Source organism: Schistocerca cancellata, chromosome 4, assembly GCF_023864275.1.
Source record: "Schistocerca cancellata isolate TAMUIC-IGC-003103 chromosome 4, iqSchCanc2.1, whole genome shotgun sequence".
In the NCBI taxonomy this organism is placed as follows: Eukaryota; Metazoa; Arthropoda; class Insecta; order Orthoptera; family Acrididae; genus Schistocerca; species Schistocerca cancellata.
The window spans coordinates 319,998,152-320,022,039 of record NC_064629.1 but is presented as its reverse complement, the minus strand read 5'-3'; the positions used below and the strand labels follow the sequence as shown (position 1 = coordinate 320,022,039).

Genomic DNA, 23,888 nt, shown 5'->3' with positions numbered 1-23,888 from the left:
AATTGGTGAAGGGTTTCAAGATTGACTTCCTCTGTTTGTGGAGTACTTCCTGGTCCTGGATCACCTCCGTCCATTGCTTGAGCACACAGATTATCGGTTTCCCGTAGGTGTTGCTCCAGGTGACGGAAAACATTCTTATCGGGATGGCGCCTTTGTGGGTGCCGTGCAGCTTACACACGAGCAGCAGGAGCAGCAGCAGCAGCAGTTTGGTTATCGGATCCACCAGCACCAGAAGCATGTCGACATATTCGTTGATTGTGTACATCATCGGCAAGGTGGCCTTCATGAACTTGAAAGGACCAGTTATGGTTGTGCAGTGCTTGTTTGCTAGACATACACTCCTGGAAATGGAAAAAAGAACACATTGACACCGGTGTGTCAGACCCACCATACTTGCTCCGGACACTGCGAGAGGGCTGTACAAGCAATGATCACACGCACGGCACAGCGGACACACCAGGAACCGCGGTGTTGGCCGTCGAATGGCGCTAGCTGCGCAGCATTTGTGCACCGCCGCCGTCAGTGTCAGCCAGTTTGCCGTGGCATACGGAGCTCCATCGCAGTCTTTAACACTGGTAGCATGCCGCGACAGCGTGGACGTGAACCGTATGTGCAGTTGACGGACTTTGAGCGAGGGCGTATAGTGGGCATGCGGGAGGCCGGGTGGACGTACCGCCGAATTGCTCAACACGTGGGGCGTGAGGTCTCCACAGTACATCGATGTTGTCGCCAGTGGTCGGCGGAAGGTGCACGTGCCCGTCGACCTGGGACCGGACCGCAGCGACGCACGGATGCACGCCAAGACCGTAGGATCCTACACAGTGCCGTAGGGGACCGCACCGCCACTTCCCAGCAAATTAGGGACACTGTTGCTCCTGGGGTATCGGCGAGGACCATTCGCAACCGTCTCCATGAAGCTGGGCTACGGTCCCGCACACCGTTAGGCCGTCTTCCGCTCACGCCCCAACATCGTGCAGCCCGCCTCCAGTGGTGTCGCGACAGGCGTGAATGGAGGGACGAATGGAGACGTGTCGTCTTCAGCGATGAGAGTCGCTTCTGCCTTGGTGCCAATGATGGTCGTATGCGTGTTTGGCGCCGTGCAGGTGAGCGCCACAATCAGGACTGCATACGACCGAGGCACACAGGGCCAACACCCGGCATCATGGTGTGGGGAGCGATCTCCTACACTGGCCGTACACCACTGGTGATCGTCGAGGGGACACTGAATAGTGCACGGTACATCCAAACCGTCATCGAACCCATCGTTCTACCATTCCTAGACCGGCAAGGTAACTTGCTGTTCCAACAGGACAATGCACGTCCGCATGTATCCCGTGCCACCCAACGTGCTCTAGAAGGTGTAAGTCAACTACCCTGGCCAGCAAGATCTCCGGATCTGTCCCCCATTGAGCATGTTTGGGACTGGATGAAGCGTCGTCTCACGCGGTCTGCACGTCCAGCACGAACGCTGGTCCAACTGAGGCGCCAGGTGGAAATGGCATGGCAAGCCGTTCCACAGGACTACATCCAGCATCTCTACGATCGTCTCCATGGGAGAATAGCAGCCTGCATTGCTGCGAAAGGTGGATATACACTGTACTAGTGCCGACATTGTGCACGCTCTGTTGCCTGTGTCTATGTGCCTGTGGTTCTGTCAATGTGATCATGTGATGTATCTGACCCCAGGAATGTGTCAATAAAGTTTCCCCTTCCTGGGACAATGAATTCACGGTGTTCTTATTTCAATTTCCAGGAGTGTATTTATACACAACCAATACAAAAGAGTTACATGTTTGCACCTGTTACTGTCCTTCAAAGTAGTCACCAGCGTTGTGTAAAACCCGTTGCCAGCAATGTGGAAGGCCTAGAATACCGTTAGCAGATCCTGTTCTGTTGACAGTGCGAATGGAGCGGTCTACTGCCTGTCGAATCTCTGGAACAGTACTGAAGCGAATGCCACGAAGTGGTTCCTTCATCTTCGAAATCAAATCAAAGTCACAAGGACATAAGTCCGGGGAGTATAGTGGATGGTACAGTACTTCACAGTGCCACCGACCGAACAGAGTAGGCACAGCTTGCGCTGTATACTCCCGCTCATTGTCGTGTAAAATGCTGGGTAGGTTGCGCAGAAAGTGTCGCCGCTTCTTTCGCAAAGCTGGTCGCAGGTGATGCTCCAAAAACGAACAGTAATACTGTGCATTGACGGTCTACCGTGGAGGAACGTAGTGCGTTAGGATAACACCATCACAGTTACGTTACGTTAGACCGCTCGCCCACAAGTGACTGTGTTTCCCTCGATTGTGCGCACGCCGTTGACGTGGGATGGGCAAGTCCATTTGCTCGGAGGTAAGGTAGGTATGTAAACAACGTGTGCTATCAGCGACAATAGTAGATTCCATTGCATAGTGTCTCCACAGCAGTGTTGCCACTATTTAAGTTCCAACCTACGTATATGCAGGGTGGTCCATTGATCGTGACCGGGCCAAATATCTCACGAAATAAGCGTCAAACGACAAAACTACAAAGAACGAAACTTGTCTAGCTTGAAGGGGGAAACCAGATGGCGCTATGGTTAGCCCGCTAGATGGCGCTGCCATAGGTCACACGGATATCAACGGCGTTTTTTAAAATAGGAACCGCCACTTTTTATTACATATTCGTGTAGTACATAAAGAAATATGAATGTTTTAGTTGGACCACTTTTTCGCTTTGTGATAGATGACGCTATAATAGTCACAAATATATGGCTCACAATTTTAGACGAACAGTTGGTAACAGGTAGGTTTTTTAAATTAAAGTACAGAGCGTAGGTACGTTTGAACATTTTATTTCGGTTGTTCCAATGTGATACATTTACCTTTGTAAACTTATCATTTCTGACAACGCATACTGTTACAACGTGATTACCTTTAAATACCACATTAATGCAATAAATGCTCAAAATGATGTCCGTCAGCCTCAATGCACTTGGCAATACGTGTAACGACATTCCTCCCAACAGCGTGTAGTTCGCCTTTCGTAATGTTCGTACATGCACTGACAATGCGCTGACGCATGTTGTCAGGCGTTGTCGGTGGATCACGATAGCAAATATCCTTCAACTTTCACCACAGAAAGAAATCTGGGGACGTCAGATCCGGTGAACGTGCGGACCATGGTATGGTGCTTCGACGACCAATGCACCTCTCATGAAATATGCTATTCAATACCGCTTCACCCGCACGCGAGCTATGTGCCGGACATCCATCATGTTGGAAATACATCTCCAGTCTGTCATGCAGTGAAACATCTAGTAGTAACATCGGTAGAACATTACATACGAAATCAGCATACATTGCACCATTTAGATTGCCATCGATAAAATGGGGGCCAATTATCCTTCCTCCCATAATGCCGCACCATACAGTAACCCGCCAAGGTCGCTGATGTTCCACTTGTCGCAGCCATCGTGGATTTTCCGTTGCCCAATAGTGCATATTATGCCGGTTTACGTTACCGCTGTTGGTGAATGACGCTTCGTCGGTAAATAGAACGCGTGCAAAAAATCTGTCATCGTCCTGTAATTTCTCTTGTGCACAGTGGCAGAACTGTACACGACGTTCAAAGTCGTCGCCATGCAATTCCTGGTGTAGGAATATGGTACGGGTGCAATCGATGTTGATGTAGAATTCTCAACCCCGACGTTTTTGAGATTCCCAATTGTCGCGCAATTTGTCTGCTACTGATGTGCGGATTAGCCGCGACAGCAGCTAAAACACCTACTTGGGCATCATTTGTTGCAGGTCGTGGTTGACGTTTCACATGTGACTGAACACTTCCTGTTTCCTTAAATAACGTAACTATCCGTAACTTGGATGATGTCGTCCAGGATACCGAGCAGCATACATAGCACACGCCCGTTGGGCATTTTGATCACAATAGCCATACATCAACACGATATCGACCTTTTCCGCAGTTGGTAAACGGTTCATTTTAACACGGGTAATGTATCGCGAAGCAAATTCCGTCTGCACTGGCGGAATGTTACGTGATACCACGTACTTATACGTTTGTGACTATTACAGCGCCATCTATCACAAAGCGAAAAAAGTGGTCCAACTAAAACATTCATATTTCTTTACGTACTACACGAATATGTAATAAAAATGGGGATTCCTATTTAAAGAAACGCAATTGATATCCGTTTGACCTATGGCAGCGCCATCTAGCGGGCCAACCAGAGCGCCATCTGGTTTCCCCCTTCAAGCTACACGAGTTTCGTTCTTTGTAGTTTTCTCGTTTGACACTTATTTCGTGAGATATTTGGCCCGGTCACTATCAATGGACCACCCTCTACATGGGGCAGTCAAATGAAAACGAGACACCTGGAAAAAAGTTAGTAAACTGTTTATTGCTTCAAAAGCAAAAGTAGTCGCCATGACTGGTAATAAATTAATCCCACTGTGAGACAAGACAAGTCATTCCCTTATGGAACAATGTTGACGGTTGCCCACAGAAACTTGATTGTACCCAGGCGTGCACCTCTTCGTCGGAAGTAAATCGACAGCCACGGATATTTTGGTTCATGGTTCTAAAAAGACAGAAATCGCATGGGGATGGATCACGACTGTATTGAAGAACCGTAAGGGCTTCCTAACTAAACTTCTACTGTGTACTCAAAACAACATTGGAGACAAGTGAGCCTCGAAGATTTCCCTTGTAAACCTGTTCTTGTTCATCCTGTGCATATGTCCATAAAATTTCAGCCTTCCCTTTCCAAAGGTCTCCATTATTCTTGCTGAGTGTTTGTAAATCTCTCTCGATGACCTCAGTATAAAACTTTCTTCAAAATGGTTCAAATGGTTCTAAGCCTTATGGGACTTAACATCTGAGGTCATCAGTCCCCTAGACTTAGAACTACTTAAACCTAACTAACTTAGGGACATCACACACATCCATGCCCGATGCAGGATTCGAACCTGCGACCGTAGCAGCAGCGCGGTTCCGGACTGAAGCGCCTAGAACCGCTCGGCCACATCGGCCGGCAAACCTTCTTCACGATAAACTACTTCGAATATTATTCTAAGAATTTTTCTTTTTTGATTTTTAATCTATCTTATTTTTGTTTGACCATGAATCACAACAGTGTCTGCAGCGTAAAGTAAGCTACTTCTGGTACAACTGCTTTGCTGTAATGCTTTAGTTTTAGATGGACAGAGATACATTTGTTTATTGTAGTGAGTCCACGTGAGCTTAAACGCCTTTTGTAATGCTGAGATTTTTTCTTCATTGGTTATTGTATCCAATTATGGTGACTGGATGATCTCTCCAAGACATTTAAAGTGTTTAACTTGGGACACTTCCTGTATCGAGTTATAATGTGGAGATTATTTACAGCCCTCCATTTCATGTATCGAGTTTTCTCGTAGGAGATTTGTATATCAATCTTCTGTGAGATTTCGTAAGGCTTCTGCAGGGCACAATAGGCTTCTCTATTGTTCGTCAGAATAGCGAGATCGTATGTGACAGCTCCTTTTAAACCCTGAATTGGATTCCTTTTATTTCGTTTTCCCACGTCTTCACAGTTTTATGCAAAGTTATGTTCAGTATGAGGGAGAAAGTCCATCTCCTTGGTGAACATCTATGTGAATATGAAGTGCTTCTGAAGTTTCTTCCACGAATTTAACTCTGGAAGTTGTACCTGTTAAAGTCCTTGGAATAATTTCCTTTGTTTTGCCGTTGATTTTGAATTTCTCTTAAGTATGGAATAATGCCTATCTTTCTATCGAATCATAATCCTTTTTAAAGCCGACAAAAATTACCAAAGTATTTGTACATCTTCTTATTTGCAAAACTGTCTTTAGGTACTATATGTGTCGTGTGCAAGTGTAACCATGTGCTGCTAGAAGGTGAAGACCAGCGGATCTCTGCTGGGGGTGGGTGGATGAAGGTAGCCAGTCAGCTGAAAGAACATTTTATTGACAACCTCGATCAGATATAGTTCAGTGTATCTGAAACAAACAGACTGAATATGGCAGGAGGTTAATTTTCAGATGCGCCGACGCAGACGTCCTTTGTGGGCGGTAGCGACTAGCCTCCTTCCGCTGCATGGCTGCGGACGGCAGCGTGAAGCTGTATAGAGGCGCGGCAATATGACGCAGCTAGGGTCGGGCACTTAGGCAGGGGTCGTTGGTTTGTCACCCGTTGGAGACAGCGTCATAGATTGGGTGAGCATGGTTGCACGCTGATAAGTCACGCGTGACGTTATTATGATGTGTACACGTTGTATCGAAGACGATAGAGGCCGAGTATCGACTTTTGTGGTCGTTCGAGACACCGACATGCGGTAGCCATTTTTGCAGAGGAATTAAAGGAGCAGCTCAATATATCTTCATTTGGTGTAATTACTGCATTTCCGGAAACTATTGATGTCTACTTTCTTTGGAAGTGTGAACCTGCCAACCTCTGGAGAAAAGACACGATTTGTAAACAGTAAAATTGCGTGTTTTTGAAGCTGCGTCACTGTGGCTTAGTGCCGGCACGGTCGCTCAGCATGTTCGGTCAGAGGGTTAGCTGAGTTAATCGATCAACAACGAACTTAAAAGGATGTCTTACGACGTCCGCCTTGACCAGATGCAATGAAAAAAAGCGAACAAAATGACATTAAAAAAAAAGTATTTAAATGCGGTTGTACGGTAATAGAGATCCCGTATTCGAAGCTAATGAGGGCACGAATATTTTTAGTGCGAAAATTGATGCTGAGGAGCAGCGTGACATGGAGTCCACGTTAAACTTGACGTAAATAAGGGAATTACCTTAAAATGATCCTGTAGTTAAAATTAAAAACTGAAATATCTAACGCCAAAATCATAGTTTGACAGATACCTTCCAAATTGTCAAGCAATTAGACGTACTGGGATCATTGAAGAACTGCATCAGTGCGTCTGATGTTGTCCTAGTCATTTATGGTTACCGATAGGGATAATTGAATCTGATCTTCAAACACACTTTTGAGATTTTCAGTCTCACCAGGAAGAAATATTGGTTCCAGACTGACTTATTTGTTGTGAGACATCAGGGAAATCCCATAGTGCTCAGAGCCATTTTTGAACATCAGGGAAATTATTAGTCATATCTAATGCCAAGTTTAACTTCACATTTCGTTTCTGTGTACATGATAGGTACAGTATTTTTGCTGAAAATAGGTGACCGAAAAGCTTTTTCTCAAATACCAATTACTCATCACAATCATAAAGAGAGCATGTCTAATGACAATGTATGGAAGCAAAGCAGTCTGCACTGACACACAGAACATTACGCGCTCCTCATAGACGTAGAAGCGCATAGCATGCTACAGATTACTTTTCCACGTAACTTAATACCTTCGTCCCATTTTACTCGAAAGTCAATATGTAGAGAATTCAATTCAGTATTCACCATCATTTGGAAACTGCAATGAAAGTACTTTTGCTAACTTCAAAATGTGGTGAAAGTAAGTGTCAGATGAGTAACGTTAACGAAACTGTGCAGTTTATAATATAAAACACAATTTGCAATTATTATCAGCTCAATACAGTCACTTGAAACTGGTATTTGAGAAACAGCTCTTTGGTGCCCTATTTTCAGCAAAAATACTGTACCCTAGGCCTACTCTAAAGTACAACAAGGTTTTCGCCTTATTTCGTAAATGAAAACAAGAGATAGGCCTATAACAAAACTGCTGCAAGGGAAAAAAATAAGATCTAACCTTCGTCATATCTATGTTAGTAAACACAAAACTTGTTAACAACTGTAAGACAGTAAACGAAACAAATACGGTCTCTCCAAAGCAAACCTTCAGCTGCCACCAAAAATTGTACAAACGTACATTTTGACTGGTGAACAAGATCTTCAGAGGGCAGTGAAATGTTTCCAGTTCATCATAACCATGTATTATGTGTGCGGTCAGAATAAACAAGAATCGAAAGAGATGGTACTTAGAAGTACCAACAGGCAACAAAGTATTAAATCAGCATTTGGATCAAAGCGACCTGTTCTGACACTCTGTGATCATGGTGACACAGGAAAAGAAGATGAGACAGAAAAGGCCGAAATACTAATCATCTTTTTCCAAAATTGTTTCACAGAGGAAGATTGCACTGTTGTTCCTTCTTTAGATCGTCGCATGAACGTCAAAATAACAAATACCAAAATAAGTGAAGAAAAGACCATTGGACCTGACTGGATATCAGTTTGATGTTACACAGAGTATGCGAGAAAACTTAACCGTATTTCAGCGATAGGTTTCTGGAAGAGAGAAGCATTCCAAATGGTTGGAAAAAAGCACAACTTATTCCCGTTTTCAGGAAGGATTGTTGAACAGATGCGCAAAACTACAGACCTATAGCTCTGATTTTGGTCTTTCATAGAATTCTAGAACATGTTTTATACTCGCGTTTTATGACATTTGTGGAGACCGAAAATCTCCTTTGTAGGAATCAGCATGTGTTCCGAAAATAGTAACCCTGTGAAATGTAGCTCACTCTTTTCGTCCATGAGCCCCAGAAAGCAGTAGACACAAGTGCCCAGACAGATGCCCTGTTCCTTGACTTTCAGAAGGCATTTGTTAGACCTACAGTTTCGTACTGTGATCTAATGTACAAAATATGAGCGTACAGAATATCAGACCAACTATGTAGATTGAATAGTGTCTAGCAAACAGAACACAACATGACATTCTCAACATAGAGAAGTCTTCAGATGTAAAAGCAACTTTGGACGTGCCTCAAGGGAGTGTTATAGAACCATTACTTTTCAGGGATATATGAATAACCTAGCAGCTAACGTCAGAAGTTCAGTGGGGCTGTACGTGGATGATGCTGTCGTTTACAGAGAAGTCACAACACTAGAAAACTGTAGCCAAATCGAGGAAGACTTGCAGAGGATCGACATTTGGTGCAAGGAGGAGCAAGTGACCCTTAACATAAACAAATGTAACTCATCGCGAATACACAGACAGAAAAACCCTTTAATCTTTGGTTACACGATTGTAGGACAGTCACAGGAAGCAATAACTTCCATAAAATGTTTAGGCGTATGTGTACAGAATGGTTTGAAATGGATCGACCACATAAAATTAATCACCGGTAAGGCTGTTGCCAGACTGAGATTCATGGGAAGCGTCCTCAGGAGATGTAGTCCACCAGCAAAAGAAGTAGCTTACAAAACATGCGTTCCGCCAATACTTGAATACTGCGCATCAGTATGGGATTCATACCAGACAGGATTGATAGAGAAAATAGAGAAGATTCAAAGAAGAGCAGTGTGTTTTGTTACAGGTTCATTTGCTAAGCTCAGACAACTCCAATGCCAAACGCTGCAAGAGAGGTGTTCTGCACCACTATCTGGCCTACTGGTAAAGTTACGAGAGCATACATTCTTAGATGTGTCAGTCAGTGTCCATATTGCATCCTCCTATCAATATTTCGCGAAAAGACCATGAAGATAAAACTAGAGAGATTTGATCACACACACAAAGGCTTACCTGTAATCGTTCTTCCCACTAACTATTCACCACTAATATAGGAAACGAGGGAAGTGGCGGTAGTATACAAAGTGTTCTCTGGCACACACTGTAATGTGGCTTGCAGCGTATAGATGTGAATATAGAAGTAAAAATGGAAACTGTTGGGTCTGAAATGAGGCAAGGGATATCTAGTGGCTGCCATGTCATCCTCTGCATTGTGGTGTCATTCAGATATATGATGAAAGGGCATGTGCTATGCTCACTGGTCTCCTGGCTGTTTTGCAGAATTTTCAGACCATGGAGCCCCTACTACTCAGCCAGGTAGGTCCTCAGTTGGCATCACCAAGCTGAGTGCACCCCCTACTAGTCCTGCCACCAAGAAATAATCTTTGGCAGTACCAGTAATCGAATCTAGTCCTCCACATGGCAGCTATCTACCTGGACCACTCAACTATGGAGGCAGACTTTTGTGTACAGCTTTGCTATACGTCTTTATATTCATGTTGAGAAGGAATTGTATGCGCTCTGTAAAATGCATAGATGTTTACTTACAATTATTTATGCAGTAAGCAGATGGAATCTATAGAATGTGAATTGTCAAAGAAAAAAAATAAACTTATCACTCACTCAATTCATCAATGCAACACAAATAATTTTAATATAGTTCTAAAATATGATATCAATAATTAAGACTTCACATGTGCTCATCTCTTTGTGCATTTATAAATAGTTAATAGGGAAAATTTTGAGATTACAGTATAATCTCAAGTTGCAAATCAATTTGTGTTTCTTAATGTTGGAAAAAGTCTTCATTAAACACATAAAGTATTTTTAAAATGGTTCCTCTTTTCTTTTTTAACTTACAGTACAAAGTGATCTCTTATAAACTCCTGAAAAAATTCTTTACCTTGTAACATCTCATTAAATTTTGACTTGCTAATAAACAAATTATTTAGAAAATATGGTACCTCATTTTTACATCAAACTAGAATAAAATATTCCTTAGTGGTGGTGGGTTACTCCACTGTATTATAAAACTCATTTTATTATGTTTCTATAGGCATTCTTCATTCCACAGGGAAGCAATGACTTCAGTAAGCTGGTGAGATGCATGCAAAATGGTCCACCAAAGCAAAAGGAAAACCAGAAACCAGAAGAACCAAATGTTCCCTCAGCTGCTGATGTCGTCATAATAGGTGAAGCCCTCTGATTTTCTTTTTAATTTGAGAATTAACTTATAATTTGCACCTTGTGTTTTGCATCATAATCTCATTTATAATAAGTTATGGACATTTTCCTTCTAGGGCTGGATACTTGTGCCATCATTACTTCTGTTATTTTACTGACAAATTGTGTACTAGTATAGCTAGCAGTGTGAGTACATTTTGTCATGTTATGTCTTTGCAAACCATCACCGTTTGTTCTCAAATCATTGTGTTTGGAAATAACTAGAAGCTGGTATAGCTGTTGTATATTACAAAAAGGACTAAGATCATAATCCTTAGTAATACATCCAGACAAAAATGGACTGTATTAGAATTAAGTGACTTAAATTTAATTAATCTTGTATATAAAGCTAACTATATGTTATTATTATGGTATTTATGTGTATGGTAATTGTAGCTGTAATTAGAAGTATTCATTATGTTAAGTGTGTCATTGCGTTTAACTGCGATATTTTCTGCCTTATTTGATTCCTTATCAGACCCAGTTCTAATGCTCAAGTCTTAATCAGTATAACATATAATTCACATCATATTCATCTACTACTAAGATCATCAGATTGTTGGCAAACTTTAGGCTAAGGCCATTTGGAGAAGGATTTACTGCCAGAGTGTTACAGAATTAATGCATACAAGGTACACATGACCTTAGTTCCTGAGGTATAAATTCATTCTGCCCAGCATACAAGAGGACATTTATAAAGCACTCAGTTTAGATAAAACATTATCTGTTCTGTAAACATATTCCTATTTCCGACTGAATTCTGATTTCACCTAAAATGCATCAGGATAAAATTACCCTGCAATAGTCACATGCAGATTGACAATCTGCATAGATGTATCTTTCCTTTCTTTTTCATCTCTTCAGATGAAGTAATCATATGACATGAGTACCTTCCTGTTACCAACAGTAGTATGTTATTCCTTTGTTTCATTCTGACTAGAGCAGTGGTGCTGAAAGTTCAAGAATTGTGGACTGACAGTCCCATGTGAGACAAACCTTTAGTTTGAGAAAGAAACCAAAAAACATAATTCTAGTTTATTACATCAGCATAAACAGCCATTGATTAAGAATTTTCAACAGTCAGCAGATATTTTAACTCTACCCAATTTTAAATCAGTCAATGTGAAATGTCAGCTATCTTTATTGCATCAAAATATTCTAGGACTGAGAAATAAAATTAATGAATTAATTATCTGCATAGATGAATTAGAGTCTTCAAACCCTGCTGACATAATCTGCTTCTCTGAACATCATGTGACCACTGGTATAGAACTTTTAAGTGTTACAGGGTTCAGGTTAGCATCTCACTTTTGTAGATCAGAAATGGAGAAAGGAAGAGTTGCCACATTCATCAGGAACTGTCATAAATTTAAGACCATACACATTCACAAATTTTGCCTAGAACAGCATATGGAAGCATGTGCTACAGAAGTAGAATTTCACAAAAAATCCTTCGTAATATTAAGTGTATATCGAGCACCTGCAGGTAACTTTAATCTGTTTGTAAATCACCTTGAAGCTGTACTGGCACATTTAACAACCAAAAACAAAGAAATAGTGGTTGCTGGTGATTACAATGTAGATTTCCTTAAAGACTCTCCCAATAAGAAATTATTTGAGTTAGTAACACTATCATTCAACTTAATTCCCACTGTAAATTTCCCCACTAGGGTAGCAAATTGCTCACTAACAGTCACTGACAATATCTTTATAGAAAAGTCCAATGAACAAAATTATATTACAAAACCGATAGTCAATGGCCTCTCAGATCATGACATACAGTTCCTTCTGTTAAATAATAATACTGAACAGGATATAAAATCTGTTAAATCTGAGCTCAAGAGGGTAATCAATAAGCCAAAAATTGATTATTTTAGGACACTCCTCAGAGACATTCACTGGACTGATGTTTACAGTGCTCATGGCATGAATGAAAAATATAACATTTTTGCTAATAAAGCGCTTACCTTATTCGAACACTGTTTTCCCCCAAAACTTACCAAGGTTAGAACAAAGTCTACAGAGAAGCCGTGGATTACTCATGGAATAGGGGTATCTTGTAAAACAAAAAGAAAACTGTATCTGTCAATCCGAAACAGTTCCGATGTTGATGCTATAGCACATTACAAGAAATACTGCAAAATATTAAAGACTGTAATACGGACATCAAAGCAAATATATTACAAGGAAAAGATAGTCATATCAGATAACAAAATAAAGACAATATGGGATATAGTGAAGGAAGAGACCAGTAGAACCAGACATGAAGAGGGACAAATAGCATTAAGAGTGAATGATACATTGGTGACAGATGTGTATAGTGTTGCAGAACTTTTTAACAAACATTTCATAACTGTTACTGAAAAGATGGAGTTGTCAGGTTCTGTAGATGCTGCTATGGGATAACTCAGACCAGATATTTCAAGTAACTTCCATAATATGAATTTGACCCTCACTACCCCAGCAGAAATAATGTCCATCATAAAATCTTTAAAATCAAAAATATCTAGTGGGTATGATGAAATATCAACAAAGCTAATTAAAGAATGTGATTCTGAGTTAACATATTAAGCTATCTGTGTAACCAGTCATTTATCAGTGGAATATTTCCTGAATGGTTAAAATATGCTAAAGTTAAGGCACTGTTTCAGAAGGGAGATAAATAAATAGCATCAAATTTCTGTCCAGTTTCATTTTTGCCAGCATTCTAAAAATTTTAGAAAAAGTAATGTACAATTGGCTTTATAACCATCTTATTTTGAATAACATACTGTCAATGTCACAGTTCGGATTTCTAAAGGGTTCTGATATTGAGTACGCTATCTACACTTACAGTGAAAATGTGCTTAATTCGTTAGATAAAAAATTACTGGTAACTGGTATATTTTGTGAACTGTCAAAGGCATTTTACTGTGTAAATCATAATATCCTTTTAAGTAAATTAGAATATTATAGTGTACCAGGAAATGCTGCAAAATGGTTCACATCTTATATTTCTGGCGGGAAACAAAGGGTGTTATTAGGAAAGCGACATGTATCAAGCTATCAGGCATCGTCCAACTGGGAACTAACTACATGTGGGGTCCCACAAGGCTCTATTTTAGGGCCCTTACTTTTTCTTGTGTATATCAATGACCTTTCATTGGTAACATTACCAGATGCCAAGTTTGTTTTGTTTGCCGATGATACAAACATTGCAATAAATAGCAAATCAAGTGTAGTCTTAGAAAGATCAGCTAATAAAATATTTGTGGACATTAATCACTGGTTCCTAAGCAATTCTTTGTCACTAAACTTTGAAAAAACACACTACATGCAGTTCAGAACTTGTAAGGGGTGTCCCACGAGTATATGTCTAACATACGATGACAAGAAGATAGAAGAAGTGGGCAGTGTTAAATTCTTGGGATTACAGCTTGATAATAAATTCAATTTGGAGGAGCACACCACAGAACTGTTGAAGCGTCTTAACAAATCTCTATGTGCAATGCGAATTGTGTCAGACATAGGGGATATAAAAATGAAAAAGCTGACATACTATGCTTATTTTCATTCCATAATGTTATATGGGACTTTTTTTGGGGTGATTCATCAAGCCAAGCTAAAGTTTTTTGGGCACAAATATGTGCAGTAAGAGTTATATGTGGTGTGAACTCAAGAATATCCTGCAGAAGCCTGTTTAGGGAACTAGGGATACTAACTACTGCTTCCCAATATATTTATTCTTTATTGAAATTTGTCATTAAAAACATCACTTTTTCAAACCAACAGCTCAGTTCATGGAATCAATACTAGAAATAAGAATAATCTGCACAAGGATTTAAAGTCACTCAGTCTTGTACAAAAAACTGTGCATTATTCAGGAACACACATTTTCAATAACTTGCCAGAGGCCATCAAAAGCTTAACAACCTCTGAAATTCAGTCTAAGAGAAGCCTAAAGGATTTATTGGTGGCCAACTCCTATTCCATTGATGAATTTCTCAGTAGGACCAACTGATTTGTGTTTGAATATATATAAGTACAATATAACTTCTGCACAATCTGTGTGTGTGTGTGTGTGTGTGTGTGTGTGTATAAGTACAATCTAACCTCTGCACCATTTCAGTGCAGTAATGTGTTCATTGTAGTAGTTGTATTACATGTTTATTACCTCAGAAATAAATAAAAAAAACCTTTTTTTATTTTAAATTCAGTGCATTAGTATTTGCAAAATGATTCTTTCATATAGTGTTCATTAAAAAATGATGATCATTCCACTTGGGACCTGTGGAATGGTACATTACCTTTTTTTTGTGTTGTAAATATTTGTCATGTATTGTTGTTTTTCTGACATGTTCTACATCCTGGAGGACCTCCTCACTATGGATCAAATGGAATGAAAGTAAATCTAATCTAATCTAATCTAGTCACATTTGATATAATTTGCATTGTTACCTTTAGGAGAAACAGTAAAAGGGAGGCCATTATAGCCATATTATACTTTATTATCAAGAGGTTTCTTTTTAATGTGATGTTACTTTCTGTCAGTTGCATTGTTTTATTAGGGACACCTCAGTTAACTGTTCTATTTATATATTTTTGTAGAATGGAATTTTCACTTGAATTTACAAACCAGGTAAGCATCCAAAAGGTTTTAATGTGCCTTCAGAAAATCTTGTGCACATGTACCACTCATTCCTAAGAAAGGCAAAGATGTTGTACTTGTATCCATTCTCCAGTATGATGACAATGTTGATGAAGAGACAGACAAAGCAGAAATGATCGTTATGTACAACAAGACGAAAAGTGGTGTAGACATATGTGACAATTGTATGCTGTCTACAGCTGCACAAGACATGCTTGCTGATTGCCTATGGTCATATTTTACTCCCTACTGAATGTTGGAGGCATCACTTCTGTAGTCATTCATGCTACCAGTAACCCAGACAGCTGCACTAGAATAAGTGATTTCCTGCACCTGTTGTCTTACCAGCTTGTTTCAGAACATGTAGGAGTCCAAGCTGCTATAGAAATTTAAACATAGTAAATTATATATTCACAATTACTTTGTTGATTTTTACTTGCAAATGTAGATTTATCACCATGCAGACCAATAGTTTCAAAACAACTACTAATGGTGCAGAATATTGCACAGCTACTGCGAGTTTAAAGTGAAGCAAGGGCCAGAAATAAACTGGACATGGAATTACTGTCTCTTGTTCCAGGAATGGAGAACTAGATTTATTTAATAGAATATGCAGTAACCAAGAGTAAGAACTCCATTATTATCAGTATTACAAAATTTTGCAGTCTGTTATCATGAAATGAAATATGTGTAGCACATAGAAAAAATGTTCCAAGAATAAATTAAAAATTTGCTGGGCCATTAATATGAAGAGACAAATAAAACTACCCTGGCATCTGAAACTGAGTCCACATGGAACAGCTATAGAAGTGATAACACATTGACTTCATTGGCCATCTTATTTAATGTTACATCCCACAGTGCAAACAAATTTTATTTCTTCTAATAAACATCCAAATATATTTCCATGAGATTTGGTCCAGTGGACACTGAAATCACCCCAAAGAGACGTTAGTTTGAAAAATTCTACCTTAGAGGTAACTACAGAAATAATGTAGTCACTGAGAAGCTTTTAAGTCTTCATTCAATAAAAGTTTTTAGAAGTTTTTATTGACAATGTAGGACCACACGTGAGGTATCTTTACATAGAATCAGTGACTTTGTGGATATATTCTGATAGGCATAAGTGTCTCATAGTACATACATCTATGACAATATAGATGAGAAAACTACCTTTAATTACATATCCATTTCACTTCTTATGGCATTTATAAAAATATTTGAGAAGTGACGTCCAACTGAATATTGACTCATTTTCCTGAGCTGAACTTGTTAACTGATTTCCTGTTAAATGTCCATAAGGGATTATTACCAGAGAAAGCCATAAATGGCCTCACAAATTAAGCCCTCATAGTGATAAATAAGAAAGAATATATGTTCAGCAACCTTCTTAAGACTTTTGATTGTTAGGACCATACAATTTCATTTAACAAATTGTAATGTTCTGTAATTAAGTTAATCATACTTGTGTTTCATAAACCACACACACACACACGCACACACACACAAATCTATTATAGTGACACACATTCATAAATTATTCTATGGAGTAGAAGTAATTATTAACTAGACATGTCTTTAGTTTATATTTGGAAGTATTTTTATTATGTATAAAGACTCTTCATACCTCTGGTTAGTGGATCAAGTGGACGAATTTCATCATCCTTGTATATATTTGATTCTTACTTTCATAACAGAGAGTGACAATGGCAATCTGCTCCATAGGAACTGAACTTACCTTGGAAGCATAAAGTATGGGGAAGCACAAAGTATGGTAACCACAGTAATGTATCACTGAATTTTTGTGCTCTTCTGGCCATTCTTTCTTTTGAAACTATATTATCTGTGTCATGTGAGGTAACATGAGAGTTAGAAGAAATTTGAACTTCAAGCTTTTGTAGGACATTACATAATATAACAGAAATACCAATAGTTTCCTATCTCTGTTGACCTGCAATACTATATAACTTCAAAAATGAAAGCAGTAAGGCATCAAAAAACAACTTTAGAGAGCCATACTGTTAGAAAAAAGACTGGTGAAGGTTGCTGAGGGTGAAGAAGTATTAAAATAGAAACATTAATACTCACTATTCATGACAGAAAGATCTGATGCGGGAGTGTTTCATTACTACACCTACAATATTGTCTTCAATCTGTGTGTCGTTGTTCTGTATTAACAAGTTTTATTGAAGTGCATTTAATATCACATCATTTACAATTATTTAAATTGATTTGCCAGCTGGTGTGGCCAAATGGCTTTAGGTGCTTCAGTCTGGAACCATGCGACCGCTACGGTCGCAGGTTTGAATCCTGCCTTGGGCATGGATGTGTGTGATGTCCTTAGGTTAGTTAGGTTTAAGTAGTTCTAAGTTCTAGGGGACTGATGACCTCAGATACTAAGTCCCATAGTGCTCAAAGCCATTTGAACCATTTTTTTATAAATTGATTTCTTTACCTTTTTTAGTTGTGTGACATCTGATACAGATACAGGCCAAGTTAAAAAAATAAAGAGATAAACATTACATATGTATAAGACTATTAATATAATATATCATAGGTGTTTGCTATGGACAATACAGAAGTTCACTGTAGGTACAAACAGTGAGGTGACAAAAGCCATAGGATACCTCCAAATATAATGTCAGAACTTCTTTTGGCCAGCATAGTGGAGCAGCTTGATGCAGCCTGGGTTGAACAAGTCATTGATCCCCTTCAAAACTACTGAGCCATAGTACCTCTATGAACATCCAGAGTTGTGAAAGTGTTGCCAGTGCAGGATTTTTTGCACAAACTGACTTCTTGATTATGTCCCTTAAATATCCAATAGAATTAATGTCAGGCAATCTGGATGTGCAGAACATTCACTTGAATTATCCAGAATGTTCTGTAAACCCATCGTGAACAATTGTAGCCTGGTCACATGGTGCTTTGTCATCCATAAAACTTCAGTTTTTGTTTGGCTGGAAATGATCTCCAAGTAGCAGAACATAACCATTACCAGTCAGTGATCAGTTCAGTTGGACCAGAGCACCCAGTCCATTCCAGATAAACACAGCCCACATAATTATGGAGCAACCTCCAGGTTGTACAGTGCCTTGTTGACAACTTGGGTCCGTGGCTTCATGGGATCTGCACCACACTTGAACCCTACCATCAACTGTTACCAAATGAAATCAGGACACATATGACCAGGCCATAGTTTTCTTGTCATCTAGGGTCCTCCTGATAAGATCTTGACCCTGGGAGAGGCACTGCAGGCAATGTTGTGCTCTTAGTGAAGGCACTCACATTGGTGGTCTGCCACCATAGTCCACTAATGCCAAATTTTGCCACATTGTCATAACACACACATTTTGTCATACATACCACATTGATTACTGATTATCTGACACAGTGTTGTTTGTCTGTTACCACTGACAAATCTACACAGCTGCTGCTGCTCTTGGTCATTGACATTGGCCACTGTGATGTCTGTGATGGGAGGTAATGCTGGAATTTTGTATTCTCAGCACACTCTTCACACTGTGGATCTTGGAATACTGAATTCTGTAATGATTTTTGTAATGGAATGTCTCATGCATCTAGCTCCATTACCATTCAGCATTAAAAGTCAGTTAAGTCTTGTTCATGCAGTCATAACCCTGTTCACATGAATCTTCTGACTACAAGTGACAGCTTCACCAGTGCACTGTCCTTTTATACTTTGTGTACATGATACTACCATCATCTCTGTATGTGGATATCACTATCTCATGACTTCCATCACCGCACTGTATGACTATGTTAATAAAATTCATCATATAAAATTCTGTAGAAAATACTGAGTTAGTTTTAGTTGTTTCACAATATTTAATGAGGTATGTGTGCACCTCCAATAACAGAGCCCTAAAACACAATAATACAATTGAACATCATTATGGTTTATTAAAAAGTATGGGCTCAGGAAATATGACTGGTAATTTTACATTATAAAACTCTGTTTCATTTGCTGAGTAATTCATTTACACTCTGAACATTGTGATCCATCAAAAATAACTTTAGTTTTTTAAGGGCTTTCTTTCTTTACTAACATAATATTGTTAACATGGTAATGTATAACTGTCTTCTTTTCTGATAGTCAGGTGTCCTAGCACGAGAGACTTGAATAATTGCAGTTTCTTGTTCCAGGACTGTGCCCACATCTATTTGTTCAGATGCACTGGAGCTTCGTAAATACACTCCTGGAAATGGAAATAAGAACATGTTGACACCGGTGTGTCAGACCCACCATACTTGCTCCGGACACTGCGAGAGGGCTGTGCAAACAATGATCACACGCACGGCACAGCGGACACACCAGGAACCGCGGTGTTGGCCGTCGAATGGCGCTAGCTGTGCAGCATTTGTGCATCGCTGCCGTCAGTGTCAGCCAGTTTGCCGTGGCATACGGAGCTCCATCACAGTCTTTAACACTGGTAGCATGCCGCGACAGCGTGGACGTGAACCGTATGTGTAGTTGACGGACTTTGAGCGAGGGCGTATAGTGGGCATGCGGGAGGCCGGGTGGACGTACCGCCGAATTGCTCAACACATGGGGCATGAGGTCTCCACAGTACATCGATGTTGTCACCAGTGGTCGGCAGAAGGTGCACGTGCCCGTCGACCTGGGACCGGACCGCAGCGACGCACGGATGCACACCAAGACCGTAGGATCCTATGCAGTGCCGTAGGGGACCGCACCGCCACTTCCCAGCAAATTAGGGACACTGTTGCTCCTGGGGTATCGGCGAGGACCATTCGCAACCGTCTCCATGAAGCTGGGCTACGGTCCCACACACCGTTAGGCCGTCTTCTGCTCACGCCCCAACATCGTGCAGCCCGCCTCCAGTGGTGTCGCGACAGGCGTGAATGGAGGGACGAATGGAGATGTGTCGTCTTCAGCGATGAGAGTCGCTTCTGCCTTGGTGCCAATGATGGTCGTATGCGTGTTTGGCGCCGTGCAGGTGAGCGCCACAATCAGGACTGCATACGACCGAGGCACACAGGGCCAACACCCGGCATCATGGTGTGGGGAGCGATCTCCTACACTGACCGTACACCACTGGTGATCGTCGAGGGGACACTGAATAGTGCACGGTACATCCAAACCGTCATCGAACCCATCGTTCTACCATTCCTAGACCGGCAAGGGAACTTGCTGTTCCAACAGGACAATGCACGTCCGCATGTATCCCGTGCCACCCAACGTGCTCTAGAAGGTGTAAGTCAACTACCCTGGCCAGCAAGATCTCCGGATCTGTCCCCCATTGAGCATGTTTGGGACTGGATGAAGCGTCGTCTCACGCGGTCTGCACGTCCAGCACGAACGCTGGTCCAACTGAGGCGCCAGGTGGAAATGGCATGGCAAGCCGTTCCACAGGACTACATCCAGCATCTCTACGAACGTCTCCATGGGAGAATAGCAGCCTGCATTGCTGCGAAAGGTGGATATACACTGTACTAGTGCCGACATTGTGCATGCTCTGTTGCCTGTGTCTATGTGCCTGTGGTTCTGTCAGTGTGATCATGTGATGTATCTGACCCCAGGAATGTGTCAATAAAGTTTCCCCTTCCTGGGACAATGAATTCACGGTGTTCTTATTTCAATTTCCAGGAGTGTATCTCTTAGAAAGACTATTGTTTCATATATACAGGGTGTATCACAGTTAATGGCATAAATGTATACAGTTGAAAGTACATACCTTAAGCGCTATGAGCAATTTTTCATCTTCATCAATGGCAATCTAAACGGCACATCATATGCCAACTTCCTTAGGTGAATTCTTCCTCCTCTTCTGGATGAAGTGCCTCTAAGAACCAGAATGCCTATATGGTATCAACATGATGGATGTCCAGCACATAAAGCCTTGTGTACACGTCATGTTCTGAACCAAAGGTATCCTGCCAGATGGATTGGTCAAGGAAGAACAGCTACTTGACCTGCTAGGTCTCCTTATTTAAATCCTCTGGACTTTTTGCTTTGAGGATGCATTAAAGACGTTGTCTACTGTGATATTCCAACAACTCTAGAGGACATGCAGGAACATACTGTGCTTGCTTGTAATTCTCTTCAGCAGGCAACACTGGAAGCAGTAAATAATTCTTTCATTCAATGAGTGCACCAGTGTATCAGTGTCCAGGGTCACCAATTTGAGCACCTTTGAATGTTCTACTGCTGGGCAATGGCACAGGAAAGTCAAAGTCAACTTTGTGTTATGTTTTTACTTGGTTTTTATTTGTTTTCTGACAATTCCAGCAAGTGGATGAGTTTGTGATCATGGGCTCAAAGTCAATGTTGTGTTATGTAATTAATAACATCATCTTTCAGTGAATGGTACACTGTGATACGTTTTTGAATAGGTCTTTAGGAGAGGAAATGAAATACCAAATAAAAAATCAATGATGTATTTGATAATGACTAAAGGTCTTTTCCTTATAAACATTTAATAAAATTTTGGTGTCATTGGTGTCATCCACAATAGATTTTCTGTTTAGCACAAACAGTATTACTTGTATCATCTATGTATTCTAGAGAAAGAGAACAGGGCCAGTGTCAACGCCTGTTACATACCACATTTGCTTATAGTCTTTTCCGATGAGTATTTTTTCTTCTTAAGATGTCCTTTTGTTGCTGATTAGTAAGATACAATCTAATTCATTCATTTTAATACCTCTAATTTTCTTTATTCCTAACTTATTTAATAGAGTAACATGATTTGTAATGACAAACACTTTGGACAGTCACAAAAATATTCCAGTAGCCATTTCCTTTTCATATATAGCTTTGAGGGTAGTGTGCAGGTATTCATAGAAAGCTGTGACTGTGTATGTAGATTGCCTGAAGCCATGCTGATGATTTGGCAGCAGTAATTTTTTGTTTATAAACTCTAGCACTCTATTATACAAGAGCTTCTCATAGATCTTTGAGAAGCTGCAAAGCTGAGATACAGCCATTTAATTGTTAACGTTAGTCTCTGGTTCCCTTTTAGTACAAGGGTGTGACCTTCACAACCTTCAGAAGATTGGTAAATGCACCTGTGACATAGAAATGATTAGTAAGATGCTTCAGAGGTTCATCAATACAATATCCTGTTCAGTTTATAATACTGTTTAGGAAGTTGTAAAAACCACTTAAAAACTTCTTTAATGAAGTCATTGCCATTATGAGCTCATCGTATGTGACCTGTTTGAGAAACATAGACCCTCTGGGAGGATTTCAGCTTTCAGTGTGCTGCATATTAAGAGTCTGAAAGTCATTTTGCATCAAATAATTTGCTATTTTCTAATGAACCCTTTAATAATGTTAGCTACTGATTTGGTATCACATACTTATATTCTGAAGTTTTAGGGTAATGCTTTTTGACTCTAGCTTTATGCCAGTTTAAGATATGATGATATTCCAAGTGTCCTGTGCCTTTTTTTTTTTAATTTGCAGATATATTCATCATTACCTCTTTCTTGCATCTCTAATAACTTTGTGGTAGATCTTTCTGTAGAGGCCTACTCTTTGATATAATTTTGCATTTCTAATAATTACTGGATTACATTTTTTTACATGAATGCAGAACTCTTTTCTTTGCACAGGGGAGTTTTATGCCAGTTGAAAATTCAGCTTTTGTTTACAACTCCTTTTAATCTATATACCTAAGTAAGAAGGCTATATCAAAATTATAATTATATGATCCATGAAATTTATTGAAAATTCTCTCTCACATCAGTTTCATTGAACATCTCATCCCAAGTTTCCTGCTTTAGTAGGTAGCACAAGTTTATGTAAGGACGCACTAAGAAGTAATGTCTCCAAATTTTTATTGTGAAAACACCTAAAACTTTTTAAATAAAACAGATATTATTAAAATTCTACACTTTTATTCTTCATGTCTGCATATTTGCAGCTCTGTGCTGCTAGAGAGCTCCAGATTGTAGTGAGTGACATGGAGGTGTGTAACATAACTATGTTGGTGTGTGAGAAACAGCATTCTGTAATAAAATTTCAAATTCAAAGACTTTGGCCACAGATGGAGCACCTTCTCCTTCAGCATGACTTTGCAGACCACATGTGAGTGCTGTGGCATCTACACAACAATCCAACACCTTGGGTTCATTGTCACCAATCAACTACCATGCAGTTTCAAACTGGTCCCATCCAATTTTCATCTGCCCCAAAACATAAACATAAACATTGAGGACTTCACTCTTGATAGTGATGAAGTGGTGCAAGCAGGGGTAGGCTGTGGCTCTGTCAACAAAATCAAACATTCTACAGTGACGGTAATAACATTTGTTTTATGTAAAAGTCTGTAAGAGGTTTTACATAAAAAAATTGGAGATATTACATTTCAGCATGCTTTCATAATATTACCATCACTGTGCTCACTGGTTTTGAAGGGTAGCGTCTTATCTTAAGATAATTCCATTGCTAACAACAGAGACTCATGAACACCCTAGCCCATATTTACTACTTTGCTGTTGTATGGAGAGTATGCTTCTTGAATAAAATAATTGGTGTAATGTAGTTTTACACTCCATAGT

At 40.1% G+C, this 23,888-nt stretch overlaps 1 protein-coding gene across 2 annotated transcripts in view; it reads left to right on the top strand.

Annotated features, from left to right (window-relative positions):
• LOC126183550 (sarcosine dehydrogenase, mitochondrial) overlaps positions 1-23,888 on the top strand; it is a 270,038-nt gene that overhangs the window by 76,934 nt on the left and 169,216 nt on the right. Inside the window, exon 3 of one of the 2 annotated variants that reach the window (XM_049925625.1) lies at positions 10,545-10,680. In XM_049925625.1, the coding sequence (XP_049781582.1) occupies positions 10,545-10,680 (136 nt within the window). The remainder of the gene's footprint in view (positions 1-10,544; positions 10,681-23,888) is intronic. The other variant, XM_049925627.1, reaches the window with a different exon arrangement.